The sequence below is a fragment of the Taudactylus pleione genome, unplaced genomic scaffold (genome assembly GCF_031769625.1).
Source record: "Taudactylus pleione unplaced genomic scaffold, aTauple2 ptg001045l, whole genome shotgun sequence".
NCBI lineage: Eukaryota > Metazoa > Chordata > Amphibia > Anura > Myobatrachidae > Taudactylus > Taudactylus pleione.
In genome coordinates this window covers 542987-559034 of record NW_028285446.1, presented here as the reverse complement: position 1 = coordinate 559034, position 16048 = coordinate 542987, and the positions used below count along the sequence as shown (strand labels likewise).

The following is a 16048-nucleotide window of genomic DNA, read 5'->3' as shown; positions in this document are numbered from 1 at the left end:
GACCTGTAATACACAGAGCATGGCCCCATACACTCAGTACTCATATAGGGTTATGTTACCACATTATAGGGGGGAGTGAGCTGTAATACACAGAGCATGGCCTCATACACACAGTACTCATATAGGGTTATGTTACCACATTATAGGGGGGGAGTGACCTGTAATACACAGAGCATGGCCCCATACACTCAGTACTCATATAGGGTTATGTTACCACATTATAGGGGAGGAGTGAGCTGTAATACACAGAGCATGGCCCCATACACACAGTACTCATATAGGGTTATGTTACCACATTATAGGGGGGGAGTGACCTGTAATACACAGAGCATGGCCCCATTACACTCAGTACTCATATAGGGTTATGTTATCACATTATAGGGGAGGAGTGACCTGTAATACACAGAACATGGCCCCATACACTCAGTACTCATATAGGGTTATGTTACCACATTATAGGGGAGGAGTGACCTGTAATACACAGAGCATGGCCCCATACACACAGTACTCATATAGGGTTATGTTACTACATTATAGGGGAGGAGTGACCTGTAATACACAGAACATGGCCCCATACACACAGTACTCATATAGGGTTATGTTACTACATTATAGGGGAGGAGTGACCTGTAATACACAGAGCATGGCCCCATACACTCAGTACTCATATAGGGTTATGTTACCACATTATAGGGGAGGAGTGAGCTGTAATACACAGAGCATGGCCCCATACACTCAGTACTCATATAGGGTTATGTTACCACATTATAGGGGGAAAGTGAGCTGTAATACACAGAGCATGGCCCCATACACTCAGTACTCATATAGGGTTATGTTACCACATTATAGGGGGGGAGTGAGCTGTAATACACAGAGCATGGCCCCATACACTCAGTACTCATATAGGGTTATGTTACCACATTATAGGGGGGGAGTGAGCTGTAATACACAGAGCATGGCCCCATTACAGTTATATAGTTGTAGTGTTTCCCCCCATCTCACCCTATCATTCACACGGGAGCCGCCATCTTAGTGCCGGCGGCGCTCTAATAACACGTGACCATACCGGCTTCGGCCGCGGTTGTCATGGCAACGGAGTTTCTTCCCTCGTAACCAGGGAAACGGCCCCTGGTTACAGGTTCTCGCGAGAGTTCTCACTCGGAAGCAGGAAATGAGAGATCGGCGGCTGCTGGGGGGCGTGATACCGGCTGTACCGACTGAGGTGCGGAGGATGGAGGGGCCACAGGCCGCGGGGCCCCAGCTTGGGAAGGGAAGTGATGCGGAGATCCGCTGTAAGTGCTCTGATATTCAGGAGGCGAGGCTGCGGGTATAATGGGGTCACTGCTGAGGAAGCTGTATGGCTGCGGGTATAATGGGGTCACTGCAGAGGTAGCTGTATGGCTGGGGGTATAATGGGGTCACTGCTGAGGTAGCTGTATGACTGGGGGTATAATGAGGTCACTGCTGAGGTAGCTGTATGGCTGGGGGTATAATGGGGTCACTGCTGAGGTAGCTGTATGGCTGGGGGTATAATGGGGTCACTGCTGAGGTAGCTGTATGGCTGCGGGTATAATGGGGTCACTGCTGAGGTAGCTGTATGGCTGGGGGTATAATGGGGTCACTGCTGAGGTAGCTGTATGGAAGGGGGTATAATGGGGTCACTGCTGAGGTAGCTGTATTGCTGGGGGTATAATGGGGTCACTGCTGAGGTAGCTGTATGACTGGGGGTATAATGGGGTCACTGCTGAGGTAGCTGTATGACTGGGGGTATAATGGGGTCACTGCTGAGGTAGCTGTATTGCTGGGGGTATAATGGGGTCACTGCTGAGGTAGCTGTATGGTTGGGGGTATAATGGGGTCACTGCAGAGGTAGCTGTATTGCTGGGGGTATAATGGGGTCACTGCTGAGGTAGCTGTATTGCTGGGTCTATAATGGGGTCACTGCTGAGGTAGCTGTATTGCTGGGTGTATAATGGGGTCACTGCTGAGGTAGCTGTATTGCTGGGTGTATAATTGGGGTCACCCCATAAGGTAGCTATATGATTGGGGGGATAATGGGGTCACTGCTGAGGTAGCTGTATGACTGGGGGTATAATGGGGTCACTGCTGAGGTAGCTGTATGGCTGCAGGTATAATGGGGTCACTGCTGAGGTAGCTGTATGGCTGGGGGTATAATGGGGTCACTGCTGAGGTAGCTGTTTGGCTGGGGGTATAATGGGGTCACTGCTGAGGTAGCTGTATGGCTGGGGGTATAATGGGGTCTCTGCTCAGGTAGCTGTATGACTGGGGGTATAATGGGGTCACTGCTGAGGTAGCTGTATGGCTGGGGGTATAATGAGGTCACTGCTGAGGTAGCTGTATGGCTGCGGGTATAATGGGGTCACTGCTGAAGTAGCTGTATGGCTGCGGGTATAATGGGGTCACTGCAGAGGTAGCTGTATGACTGGGGGTATAATGGGGTCACTGCTGAGGTAGCTGTATGGCTGGGGGTATAATGGGGTCACTGCTGAGGTAGCTGTATGACTGGGGGTATAATGGGGTCACTGCTGAGGTAGCTGTATGACTGGGGGGATAATGGAGTCACTGCTGAGGTAGCTGTATGACTGGGGGTATAATGGGGTCACTGCTGAGGTAGCTGTATGGCTGGGGGTATAATGGGGTCTCTGCTCAGGTAGCTGTATGGCTGGGGGTATAATGGGGTCACTGCTGAGGTAGCTGTATGGCTGGGGGTATAATGAGGTCACTGCTGAGGTAGCTGTATGGCTGCGGGTATAATGGGGTCACTGCTGAAGTAGCTGTATGGCTGCGGGTATAATGGGGTCACTGCAGAGGTAGCTGTATGGCTGGGGGTATAATGGGGTCACTGCTGAGGTAGCTGTATGGCTGCGGGTATAATGGGGTCACTGCTGAGGTAGCTGTATGGTTGGGGGTATAATGGGGTCACTGCTGAGGTAGCTGTATGGTTGGGGGTATAATGGGGTCACTGCTGAGGTAGCTGTATGGCTGGGGGTATAATGGGGGTCACCTGCTGAGGTAGCTGTATGACTGGGGGGATAATGGGGTCACTGCTGAGGTAGCTGTATGACTGGGGGGATAATGGGGTCACTGCTGAGGTAGCTGTATGGCTGGGGGTATAATGGGGTCACTGCTGAGGTAGCTGTATGACTGGGGGGATAATGGGGTCACTGCTGAGTTAGCTGTATGACTGGGGGTATAATGGGGTCACTGCTGAGGTAGCTGTATGGCTGCGGGTTTAATGGGGTCACTGCTGAGGTAGCTGTATGGCTGCGGGTATAATGGGGTCACTGCAGAGGTAGCTGTTTGGCTGGGGGTATAATGGGGTCACTGCTGATGTAGCTGTATGGCTGCGGGTATAATGGGGTCACTGCTGAGGTAGCTGTATGGCTGGGGGTATAATGGGGTCTCTGCTGAGGTAGCTGTATGGCTAGGGGTATAATGGGGTCACTGCTGAGGTAGCTGTATGGCTGGGGGTATAATGGGGTCACTGCTGAGGTAGCTGTATGGCTGCGGGTATATTGGGGTCACTGCTGAGGTAGCTGTATGGTTGGGGGTATAATGGGGTCACTGCTGAGGTAGCTGTATGGTTGGGGGTATAATGGGGACACTGCTGAGGTAGCTGTATGGTTGGGGGTATAATGGGGTCACTGCTGAGGTAGCTGTATGGTTGGGGGTATAATGGGGTCACTGCTGAGGTAGCTGTATGGTTGGGGGTATAATGGGGTCACTGCTGAGGTAGCTGTATGGTTGGGGGTATAATGGGGTCACTGCTGAGGTAGCTGTATGGTTGGGGGTATAATGGGGTCACTGCTGAGGTAGCTGTATGACTGGGGGTATAATGGGGTCACTGCTGAGGTAGCTGTATTGCTGGGGGTATAATGGGGTCACTGCTGAGGTAGCTGTATTGCTGGGGGTATAATGGGGGGTCACTGCTGAGGTAGCTGTATGGCTGGGGGTATAATGGGGTCACTGCAGAGGTAGCTGTATTGCTGGGGGTATAATGGGGTCACTGCTGAGGTAGCTGTATTGCTGGGGGTATAATGGGGTCACTGCTGAGGTAGCTGTATTGCTGGGGGTATAATGGGGGTCACCTGCTGAGGAAGCTGTATTGCTGGGTGTATAATGGGGGTCACCTGCTGAGGTAGCTGTATGACTGGGGGGATAATGGGGTCACTGCTGAGGTAGCTGTATGACTGGGGGGATAATGGGGTCACTGCTGAGGTAGCTGTATGGCTGGGGGTATAATGGGGTCACTGCTGAGGTAGCTGTATGACTGGGGGGATAATGGGGTCACTGCTGAGGTAGCTGTATGACTGGGGGTATAATGGGGTCACTGCTGAGGTAGCTGTATGGCGGGGGGTATAATGGGGTCACTGCTGAGGTAGCTGTATGGCTGGGGGTATAATGGGGTCACTGCTGAGGTAGCTGTATGGCTGGGGGTATAATGGGGTCACTGCTGAGGTAGCTGTATGGCTGGGGGTATAATGAGGTCACTGCTGAGGTAGCTGTATGGCTGCGGGTATAATGGGGTCACTGCTGAGGTAGCTGTATGGCTGCGGGTATAATGGGGTCACTGCTGAGGTAGCTGTATGGCTGGGGGTATAATGGGGTCACTGCTGAGGTAGCTGTATGGCTGGGGGTATAATGGGGTCACTGCAGAGGTAGCTGTATTGCTGGGGGTATAATGAGGTCACTGCTGAGGTAGCTGTATGGCTGGGGGTATAATGGGGGTCACCTGCTGAGGTAGCTGTATGGCTGGGGGTATAATGAGGTCACTGCTGAGGTAGCTGTATGGCTGGGGGTTTAACGGGGTCACTGCTGAGGTAGCTGTATGACTGGGGGTATAATGGGGTCACTGGTGAGGTAGCTGTATGGATGGGGGTATAATGGGGTCACTGCTGAGGTAGCTGTATGGCTGGGGGTATAATGGGGTCACTGCTGAGGTAGCTGTATGGCTGGGGGTATAATGGGGTCACTGCTGAGGTAGCTGTATGACTGGGGGTATAATGGGGTCACTGGTGAGGTAGCTGTATGGATGGGGGTATAATGGGGTCACTGCTGAGGTAGCTGTATGGCTGGGGGTATAATGGGGTCACTGCTGAGGTAGCTGTATGGCTGGGGGTATAATGGGGGTCACCTGCTGAGGTAGCTGTATGGCTGGGGGTATAATGGGGGTCACCTGCTGAGGTAGCTGTATCTCTGTGACTGAGGATATAATACTAGAACCAGCAGGAGCCAGGGAATGTCTGCGTATTAACATTCGTAGCAATGGCTGCTAGAAGTTGGGGTAATTAGTTACCTAGTTGCTGGGATTTGTCCATCCCTATAGGACAGGACTGATGTATGATTTGTCCTTTGTTGCTTTTGCTATTATAGTGCCACTGTTTAATAACTGATATTTCTCCTAAATATTATCTCACAGACTCTCCCCATCCCAATAACTTTACAGATCTGACACAAATACATAAGTGTAACAGCCTAAACCCCTATGTTGCTGGGTAGCGTAGGAACTGGTGACATTTGTACATCTGCCCCCTAGGATTCCGTTCAGTGCGAAGGATAGAATTCCCAGTTGTCGGAGCTAATGATGAAGATGGTAGCTGAAGCTGGCAGCCTATTCAGTGGTTTGCTTAGACTCTCGTGCTAGTATGGGCACCTAATTGGGAGTCAGAGCCTGGTACTCAGAGCCCCTTTATGCTTAGACTATTACAGGAGCCGAAGTTGCTCATTGTATGTTCTATTGGCAAGATCCACCTTAGACGTGAATGAAGAATACTAAGTACACAACGCCTATGTGACCTACCCTGTGCCACTAGCCAGAAGCATCTGTGTGAGCTTCCCTGTGCCACTATCCAGAAGCGCCTGTGTGAGCTTCCCTGTGCCACTATCCAGAAGCGCCTGTGTGAGCTTCCCTGTGCCACTATCCAGAAGCGACTGTGTGACCTACCCTGTGCCACTAATCAGAAGCGTCTGTGTGTCCTACAGTACTCTGTCCCACTAACCAGAAGCGCCTGTGTGACCTACCCTGTGCCACTAGCCAGAAGCGCCTGTGTGACCTACCCTGTGCCACTAGCCAGAAGCGCCTGTGTGACCTACCCTGTACCACTAACCAGAAGCGACTGTGTGATCTATCCTGTGCCACTAACTATAGCGCCTGTGTGACATACCCTGTACCACTAACTATAGCTCCTGTGTGACATATCCTGTACCACTAACTATAGCGCCTGTGTGACCTACCCTGTGCCACTAACTATAGCACCTGTGTGACATATAGTACCCTGTACCACTAACTATAGCGCCTGTGTGACATACAGTACCCTGTACCACTAATTATAGCGCCTGTGTGACATACCCTGTACCACTAACTATAGCGCCTGTGTGACATACCCTGTGCTACTAACTATAGCGCCTGTGTGACATACCCTGTGCCACTAACTATAGCGCCTGTGTGACATACCCTTTGCTACTAACTATAGCGCCTGTGTGACATACCCTGTGCCACTAACTATAGCACCTGTGTGACATACCCTGTGCCACTAACTATAGCGCCTGTGTGACATACCCTGTGCCACTAACTATAGCGCCTGTGTGACATACAGTACCCTGTACCACTAACTATAGCCCCTGTGTTACATACAGTACCCTGTGCCACTAACTATAGCGCCTGTGTGACATACCCTGTGCTACTAACTATAGCGCCTGTGTGACATACCCTGTGCCACTAACTATAGCACCTGTGTGACATACAGTACCCTGTACCACTAACTATAGCGCCTGTGTGACATACCCTGTGCCACTAACTATAGCGCCTGTGTGACATAACCTTTGCTACTAACTATAGCGCCTGTGTGACATACCCTGTGCCACTAACTATAGCGCCTGTGTGACATACCCTGTGCCACTAACTATAGCGCCTGTGTGACATACCCTGTGCCACTAACTATAGCGCCTGTGTGACATACCCTATGCCACTAACTATAGCGCCTGTGTGACATACAGTACCCTGTACCACTAACTATAGCCCCTGTGTGACATACAGTACCCTGTGCCACTAACTATAGCACCTGTGTGACATACAGTACCCTGTACCACTAACTATAGCGCCTGTGTGACATACCCTGTGCCACTAACTATAGCGCCCGTGTGACATACAGTACCCTGTAGCACTAACTATAGCGCCTGTGTGACATACAGTACCCTGTACCACTAACTATAGCGCCTGTGTGACATACAGTACCCTGTACCACTAACTATAGCGCCTGTGTGACATACAGTACCCTGTACCACTAACTATAGCGCCTGTGTGACATACAGTACCCTGTACCTCTAACTATAGCGCCTGTGTGACATACCCTGTACCACTAACTATAGCGCCTGTGTGACATACAGTACCCTGTACCACTAACTATAGCGCCTGTGTGACATACCCTGTACCACTAACTATAGCGCCTGTGTGACATACAGTACCCTGTACCACTAACTATAGCGCCTGTGTGACATACAGTACCCTGTACCACTAACTATAGCGCCTGTGTGACATACAGTACCCTGTACCGCTAATTATAGCGCCAGTGTGACATACCCTGTACCACTAACTATAGCGCCTGTGTGACATACCCTGTACCACTAACTATAGCGCCTGTGTGACATACAGTACCCTGTACCACTAACTATAGCGCCAGTGTGACATACCCTGTGCTACTAACTATAGCGCCTGTGTGACATACAGTACCCTGTACAACTAACTATAGCGCCTGTGTGACATACAGTACCCTGTACCACTAACTATAGCGCCTGTGTGACATACCCTGTACCACTAACTATAGCGCCAGTGTGACATACCCTGTACCACTAACTATAGCGCCTGTGTGACATACAGTACCCTGTACCACTAACTATAGCGCCTGTGTGACATACAGTACCCTGTGCCACTAACTATAGCGCCTGTGTGACATACCCTGTGCTACTAACTATAGCGCCTGTGTGACATACCCTGTGCCACTAACTATAGCGCCTGTGTGACATACAGTACCCTGTACCACTAACTATAGTGCCTGTGTGACATACAGTACCCTGTGCCACTAACTATAGCGCCTGTGTGACATACAGTACCACTAACTATACCGCCTATGTGACCTACCCTGTACCACTAACTATAGCGCCTGTGTGACCTACCCTGTACCACTAACTATAGCGCCTGTGTGACCTACCCTGTACCACTAACTTTAGCACCTGTGTGACCTACCCTGTACCACTAACTATAGCGCCTGTGTGACATACCCTGTACCACTAACTATAGCGCCTGTGTGACATACCCTGTACCACTAACTATAGCGCCTGTGTGACATACCCTGGACCACTAACTATAGCGCCTGTGTGACATACCCTGTTCCACTAACTATAGTGCCTGTGTGACATACCCTGTACCACTAACTATAGTGCCTGTGTGACATACCCTGTGCCACTAACTATAGCGGCTGTGTGACATACCCTGTACCACTAACTATAGCGGCTGTGTGATATACCCTGTACCACTGACTATAGCACCTGTGTGACATACAGTATCCTGTACCAGTAACTATAGCGCCTGTGTGACATACCCTGTACCACTAACTATAGCGCCTGTGTGACATACCCTGTGCTACTAACTATAGCGCCTGTGTGACATACCCTGTGCTACTAACTATAGCGCCTGTGTGATATACCCTGTACCACTAACTATAGCGGCTGTGTGACATACCCTGTACCACTAACTAAAGCGGCTGTGTGACATACCCTGTACCACTAACTATAGCGGCTGTGTGACTTACCCTGTACCACTAACTATAGCGCCTGTGTGACATACCCTGTACCACTAACTATAGCGCCTGTGTGACATACCCTGTACCACTAACTATAGCGGCTGTGTGACATACCCTGTACCACTAACTATAGCGGCTGTGTGACATACCCTGTACCACTAACTATAGCGGCTGTGTGACGTACCCTGTAGCACTAACTATAGCGCCTGTGTGACATACAGTACCCTGTACCACTAACTATAGTGCCTGTGTGACATACAGTACCCTGTGCCACTAACTATAGCGCCTGTGTGACATACCCTGTGCTACTAACTGTAGCGCCTGTGTGACATACAGTACCCTGTACCAGTAACTATAGCGCCTGTGTGACATACCCTGTACCACTAACTATAGCGCCTGTGTGACATACAGTACCCTGTGCCACTAACTACAGCGCCTGTGTGACATACAGTACCCTGTACCACTAACTATAGCGCCTGTGTGACATACAGTACCCTGTGCCACTAACTATAGCGCCTGTGTGACATTACCCTGTGCTACTAACTATAGCACCTGTGTGACATACCCTGTACCAGTAACTATAGTGCCTGTGTGACATACCCTGTACCAGTAACTATAGCGCCTGTGTGACATACAGTACCCTGTACCACTAACTATAGCGGCTGTGTGACATACAGTACCCTGTACCACTAACTATAGCTCCTGTGTGACATACCCTGTACCACTAACTATAGCACCTGTGTGACATACAGTACCCTGTACCAGTAACTATAGCGCCTGTGTGACATACCCTGTACCACTAACTATAGCGCCTGTGTGACATACCCTGTACCACTAACTATAGTGCCTCTGTGACCTACCCTGTACCACTAACTATAGCGCCTGTGTGACCTACCCTGTACCACTAACTATAGCGCCTGTGTGACATACCCTGTACCACTAACTATAGCGCCTGTGTGACATACAGTACCCTGTACCACTAACTATAGCGCCTGTGTGACATACAGTACCCTGTACCACTAACTATAGCGCCTGTGTGACATACCCTGTACCACTAACTATAGCGCCTGTGTGACCTACCCTGTACCACTACCTATAGCGCCTGTGTGACATACAGTACCCTGTACCACTAACTATAGCGCCTGTGTGACATACCCTGTGCCACTAACTATAGCGCCTGTGTGACATACCCTGTACCACTAACTATAGCGCCTGTGTGACATACCCTGTACCACTAACTATAGCGCCTGTGTGACCTACCCTGTACCACTAACTATAGCGCCTGTGTGACATACCCTGTACCACTAACTATAGCGCCTGTGTGACATACAGTACCCTGTACCACTAACTATAGCGCCTGTGTGACATACAGTACCCTGTACCACTAACTATAGCGCCTGTGTGACATACCCTGTACCACTAACTATAGCGCCTGTGTGACATACCCTGTGCCACTAACTATAGCGCCTGTGTGACATACCCTGTGCCACTAACTATAGCGCCTGTGTGACATACAGTACCCTGTACCACTAACTATAGCGCCTGTGTGACATACAGTACCCTGTACCACTAACTATAGCGCCTGTGTGACATACCCTGTACCACTAACTATAGCGCCTGTGTGACATACCCTGTACCACTAACTATAGCGCCTGTGTGACATACCCTGTACCACTAACTATAGCGCCTGTGTGACATACCCTGTGCCACTAACTATAGCGCCTGTGTGACATACAGTACCCTGTGCCACTAACTACAGCGCCTGTGTGACATACAGTACCCTGTACCACTAACTATAGCGCCTGTGTGACATACCCTGTACCAGTAACTATAGTGCCTGTGTGACATACAGTACCCTGTGCCACTAACTATAGCGCCTGTGTGACATTACCCTGTGCTACTAACTATAGCACCTGTGTGACATACCCTGTACCAGTAACTATAGCGCCTGTGTGACATACCCTGTACCACTAACTATAGCGCCTGTGTGACATACAGTACCCTGTACCACTAACTATAGCGGCTGTGTGACATACAGTACCCTGTACCACTAACTATAGCGCCTGTGTGACATACCCTGTACCACTAACTATAGCGCCTGTGTGACAAACCCTGTACCACTAACTATAGCGCCTCTGTGACCTACCCTGTACCACTAACTATAGCGCCTGTGTGACATACCCTGTACCACTAACTATAGCGCCTGTGTGACATACAGTACCCTGTACCACTAACTATAGCGCCTGTGTGACATACAGTACCCTGTACCACTAACTATAGCGCCTGTGTGACATACCCTGTACCACTAACTATAGCGCCTGTGTGACCTACCCTGTACCACTACCTATAGCGCCTGTGTGACATACAGTACCCTGTACCACTAACTATAGCGCCTGTGTGACATACCCTGTGCCACTAACTATAGCGCCTGTGTGACATACCCTGTGCCACTAACTATAGCGCCTGTGTGACATACCCTGTGCCACTAACTATAGCGCCTGTGTGACATACCCTGTACCACTAACTATAGCGCCTGTGTGACCTACCCTGTACCACTAACTATAGCGCCTGTGTGACATACCCTGTACCACTAAGTATAGCGCCTGTGTGACATACAGTACCCTGTACCACTAACTATAGCGCCTGTGTGACATACAGTACCCTGTACCACTAACTATAGCGCCTGTGTGACATACCCTGTACCACTAACTATAGCGCCTGTGTGACATACCCTGTGCCACTAACTATAGCGCCTGTGTGACATACCCTGTGCCACTAACTATAGCGCCTGTGTGACATACAGTACCCTGTACCACTAACTATAGCGCCTGTGTGACATACAGTACCCTGTACCACTAACTATAGCGCCGGTGTGACATACCCTGTACCACTAACTATAGCGCCTGTGTGACATACCCTGTACCACTAACTATAGCGCCTGTGTGACATACCCTGTACCACTAATTATAGCGCCTGTGTGACATACCCTGTACCACTAACTATAGCGCCTGTGTGACATACCCTGTACCACTAACTATAGCGCCTGTGTGACATACCCTGTACCACTAACTATAGCGCCTGTGTGACATACCCTGTACCACTAATTATAGCGCCTGTGTGACATACCCTGTACCACTACCTATAGCGCCTGTGTGACATACCCTGTACCACTAACTATAGCGCCTGTGTGACATACCCTGTGCCACTTACTATAGCGCCTGTGTGACATACAGTACCCTGTGCCACTAACTACAGCGCCTGTGTGACATACAGTACCCTGTACCACTAACTATAGCGCCTGTGTGACATACCCTGTACCAGTAACTATAGTGCCTGTGTGACATACAGTACCCTGTGCCACTAACTATAGCGCCTGTGTGACATTACCCTGTGCTACTAACTATAGCACCTGTGTGACATACCCTGTACCAGTAACTATAGCGCCTGTGTGACATACCCTGTACCACTAACTATAGCGCCTGTGTGACATACAGTGCCCTGTACCACTAACTATAGCGGCTGTGTGACATACAGTACCCTGTACCACTAACTATAGCGCCTGTGTGACATACCCTGTACCACTAACTATAGCGCCTGTGTGACATACCCTGTACCACTAACTATAGCGCCTCTGTGACCTACCCTGTACCACTAACTATAGCGCCTGTGTGACATACCCTGTACCACTAACTATAGCGCCTGTGTGACATACAGTACCCTGTACCACTAACTATAGCGCCTGTGTGACATACAGTACCCTGTACCACTAACTATAGCGCCTGTGTGACATACCCTGTACCACTAACTATAGCGCCTGTGTGACCTACCCTGTACCACTAACTATAGCGCCTGTGTGACATACAGTACCCTGTACCACTAACTATAGCGCCTGTGTGACATACCCTGTACCACTAACTATAGCGCCTGTGTGACATACCCTGTACCACTAACTATAGCGGCTGTGTGACATACCCTGTACCACTAACTATAGCGCCTGTGTGATATACCCTGTACCACTAACTATAGCGCCTGTGTGACATACCCTGTACCACTAACTATAGCGCCTGTGTGACATACCCTGTACCACTAACTATTGCCCCTGTGTGACATAAAATGTGCTGTGTAAATCAGAGATACTTGACATATAAAGGCTAATAAAACTAATTAATCTTTTTGTATACTTTCAATCTAAAACTATCTTTTGGATACTGTCCAACCCCAAATATAATTTTCTTGTGTGAGGTGGAAATATATAACGCAAACTATTTTTATTGAAAATAGTAACAATAGGGTTAAGTGTATCAAGAACACTTCCATGTGCAAATAACACGACCTACAATACTGTATAATCCCGCTAAATGTCTGTCAAGCGCAGTGATAGCTGGGGGGAGGCCCCGAGCACCCTCCCCTTTCAGCTCTCACTGGCTGCCTGATGACTAGATACACTCTCTTCTTCTCCCAGCGAACCGGGCCCCTTGCCCGAGGAGAATGTCCCAAACTGGTTCGCTCCCAGCAAGAGGAACAGGGCAAAAGAGGAAAGTGGGACATGGGAGCAAGACGGGGGAGAGAGCTGAGGAGGGGGCAGGACCCCAGCCATCCCAGGAACAAATGCTAATGACCCAGGGAAGGACAAGAGTCTGTGCGGTAGGCCTGACCTTAGTTATCAAGAGCCAAAGGATGCCGGAGTAAGACATACATGGGGCAATGGGGTGGAATATAAGCTATATTTGTTATTTCTCTCCTCACCTTATAGTATAATGCTGAATTACAGCAGAAATATCTTTATCAGAATGAAAACAATTGTGTGTGCGCTACATGGAGCTCTCTGCGTCCTATAAGGCACAGAGCATTTCTCGCACAGTGTTAGTGTGTGCGCTACATGGAGCTCTCTGCGTCCTATAAGGCACAGAGCATTTCTCGCACAGTGTTAGTGTGTGCGCTACATGGAGCTCTCTGCGTCCTATAAGGCACAGAGCATTTCTCGCACAGTGTTAGTGTGTGCGCTACATGGAGCTCTCTGCGTCCTATAAGGCACAGAGCATTTCTCGCACAGTGTTAGTGTGTGCGCTACATGGAGCTCTCTGCGTCCTATAAGGCACAGAGCATTTCTCGCACAGTGTTAGTGTGTGCGCTACATGGAGCTCTCTGCGTCCTATAAGGCACAGAGCATTTCTCGCACAGTGTTAGTGTGTGCGCTACATGGAGCTCTCTGCGTCCTATAAGGCACAGAGCATTTCTCGCACAGTGTTAGCGTGTGCGCTACATGGAGCTCTCTGCGTCCTATAAGGCACAGAGCATTTCTCGCACAGTGTTAGTGTGTGCGCTACATGGAGCTCTCTGCGTCCTATAAGGCACAGAGCTTTTCTCGCACAGTGTTAGTGTGTGCACTACATGGAGCTGTCTGCGTCCTATAAGGCACAGAGCATTTCTCGCACAGTGTTAGTGTGTGCGCTACATGGAGCTCTCTGCGTCCTATAAGGCACACCGCATTTCTCGCACAGTGTTAGTGTGTGCTCTACATGGAGCTCTCTGCGTCCTATAAGGCACAGAGCATTTCTCGCACAGTGTTAGTGTGTGCGCTACATGGAGCTCTCTGCGTCCTATAAGACACAGAGCATTTCTCGCACAGTGTTAGTGTGTGCGCTACATGGAGCTCTCTGCGTCCTATAAGGCACAGAGCATTTCTCGCACAGTGTTAGTGTGTGCACTACATGGAGCTCTCTGCGTCCTATAAGGCACAGAGCATTTCTCGCACAGTGTTAGTGTGTGCTCTACATGGAGCTCTCTGCGTCCTATAAGGCACAGAGCATTTCTCGCACAGTGTTAGTGTGTAGTAACAGGCTTCATTATAGAGTTCAGGTTCCCTTACATGTGTTACAACGTCTCCGCACATGAATTGTAAAACAAAGATAAAACCTAGACCCTTCCATTTATTGAGACCCACACACATAACAAAGCTGGGGTATATTTTATGTGCTGGACGATGTGTGGTAAAGTTGCCTCGGGTGGGTGGGCGGGCACACAGAGCGCCTGGCACCATTTCTGTCTTCTGTGCTGGACCCTACCTATACGGACATATTGCAGTCACTGATGTTGGTACTTGTTTCATTCACAGGTAAATACAAGGCTCCATGGCCAGCGTGCCACCCAGAATTCCTCTTATTCCTGGCTTCATTCCAGTCTGCCAATCTGGTGATATGAACCCGCCGAGTGCTCCTCTGCCACTCTACAAACGGTGGAGTCCCCGATGCCTGTGATCCCCATTCCTCGCCGGGTTCGGTCATTCCACGGCCCTCATACCACCTGCCTTCATTCCGCCTGCGGACCAGTACGGACTACGCACCTGGTGCGCACAAAGTACAACAACTTTGACATCTACTTGAAGTCTAGATGGATGTATGGCTTTATACGCTTCCTGCTGTACTTCAGCTGCAGCCTTTTCACTTCCATCCTCTGGGTGGCGCTGTCTGGCCTGTTTTGCCTCCAGTATCTGGGCATCCGAGTATTCCTGCGTCTCCAATACAAACTGTCCATCATCCTGCTGCTGCTGGGGCGGAGGCGTGTCGACTTTAGCCTCCTGAACGAGCTGCTTATTTATGGGATTCACGTAACCATGCTGCTTGTCGGTGGACTGGGGTGGTGTTTTATGGTGTTTATAGATATGTAAATAGATGCATGCGGATGAGAAATGCTCTTTCTTGGCAGTTCAAATAGGAGTCGTTCTTGTTTTTCCTTTATTTATCGATGCAAGCAAAGTCTTTTTTTAATAAACGCATGTACCTACACGTCAAGTTGTTGGGCAGTGTGTGAAGCGTGCTACGTCAATCAGGGAAGTACAGACCTTAATATTCTGTGTTACCACCATCTCACATCCCGAGGGCTCAATCTGACGAGCATCTGCAGAAGTTGCTCACGCCGCAGTCCGAACGGAAGGCGATGGGAGCAATCCTGTGATAGTTACGGGTAATTGGGCTTGGTGCCTGCGCCCCTGTACGGTTCACATGGCTGCCATAGAACGTACATCTCCAGCTGTAGGATAGTTACTCATTTACATTTCCGGGTAGACTTGCGCTGAACTGCAGCAACAAATCAGATGTGATTTTGTTGCCGTATTTGCTGCGATTACTGAGTAGGTGCAGTGGTTTAGTGCAGTGTTTGTAAATAACCCTTCATGCATTGGATTCCGAGTCTACAGGGGTTGTTTTTATGATTAGTTTAAATTAAATATC

The 16048-nt window shown here is 49.7% G+C and overlaps 1 protein-coding gene and 1 long non-coding RNA gene across 4 annotated transcripts in view; one reads left to right on the top strand and one right to left on the bottom strand.

Moving 5' to 3' along the window:
* LOC148453985 (uncharacterized) overlaps positions 1–1087 on the bottom strand; it is a 48635-nt gene extending 47548 nt beyond the window's left edge. Inside the window, exon 1 of the long non-coding RNA XR_015874853.1 lies at positions 1003–1087. This is a non-coding gene — a long non-coding RNA (uncharacterized LOC148453985). The remainder of the gene's footprint in view (positions 1–1002) is intronic.
* Positions 1074–15604, top strand: TMEM250 (transmembrane protein 250). Of its 3 annotated transcripts, none has more exons than XM_088461415.1 (3): positions 1074–1292; positions 13282–13463; positions 14935–15604. In XM_088461415.1, the coding sequence occupies exon 3, from the start codon at positions 15067–15069 to the stop codon at positions 15484–15486; it is 420 nt and encodes a 139-aa protein (XP_088317541.1). In that variant the 5' UTR covers positions 1074–1292; positions 13282–13463; positions 14935–15066; the 3' UTR covers positions 15487–15604. The 3 variants fall into 3 exon arrangements, with proteins under 3 accessions (XP_088317541.1, XP_088317542.1, XP_088317540.1); XM_088461416.1 differs by having other exon boundaries at positions 13282–13504; XM_088461414.1 differs by lacking the exon at positions 13282–13463.
* Positions 15605–16048: the final 444 nt, after the last annotated feature.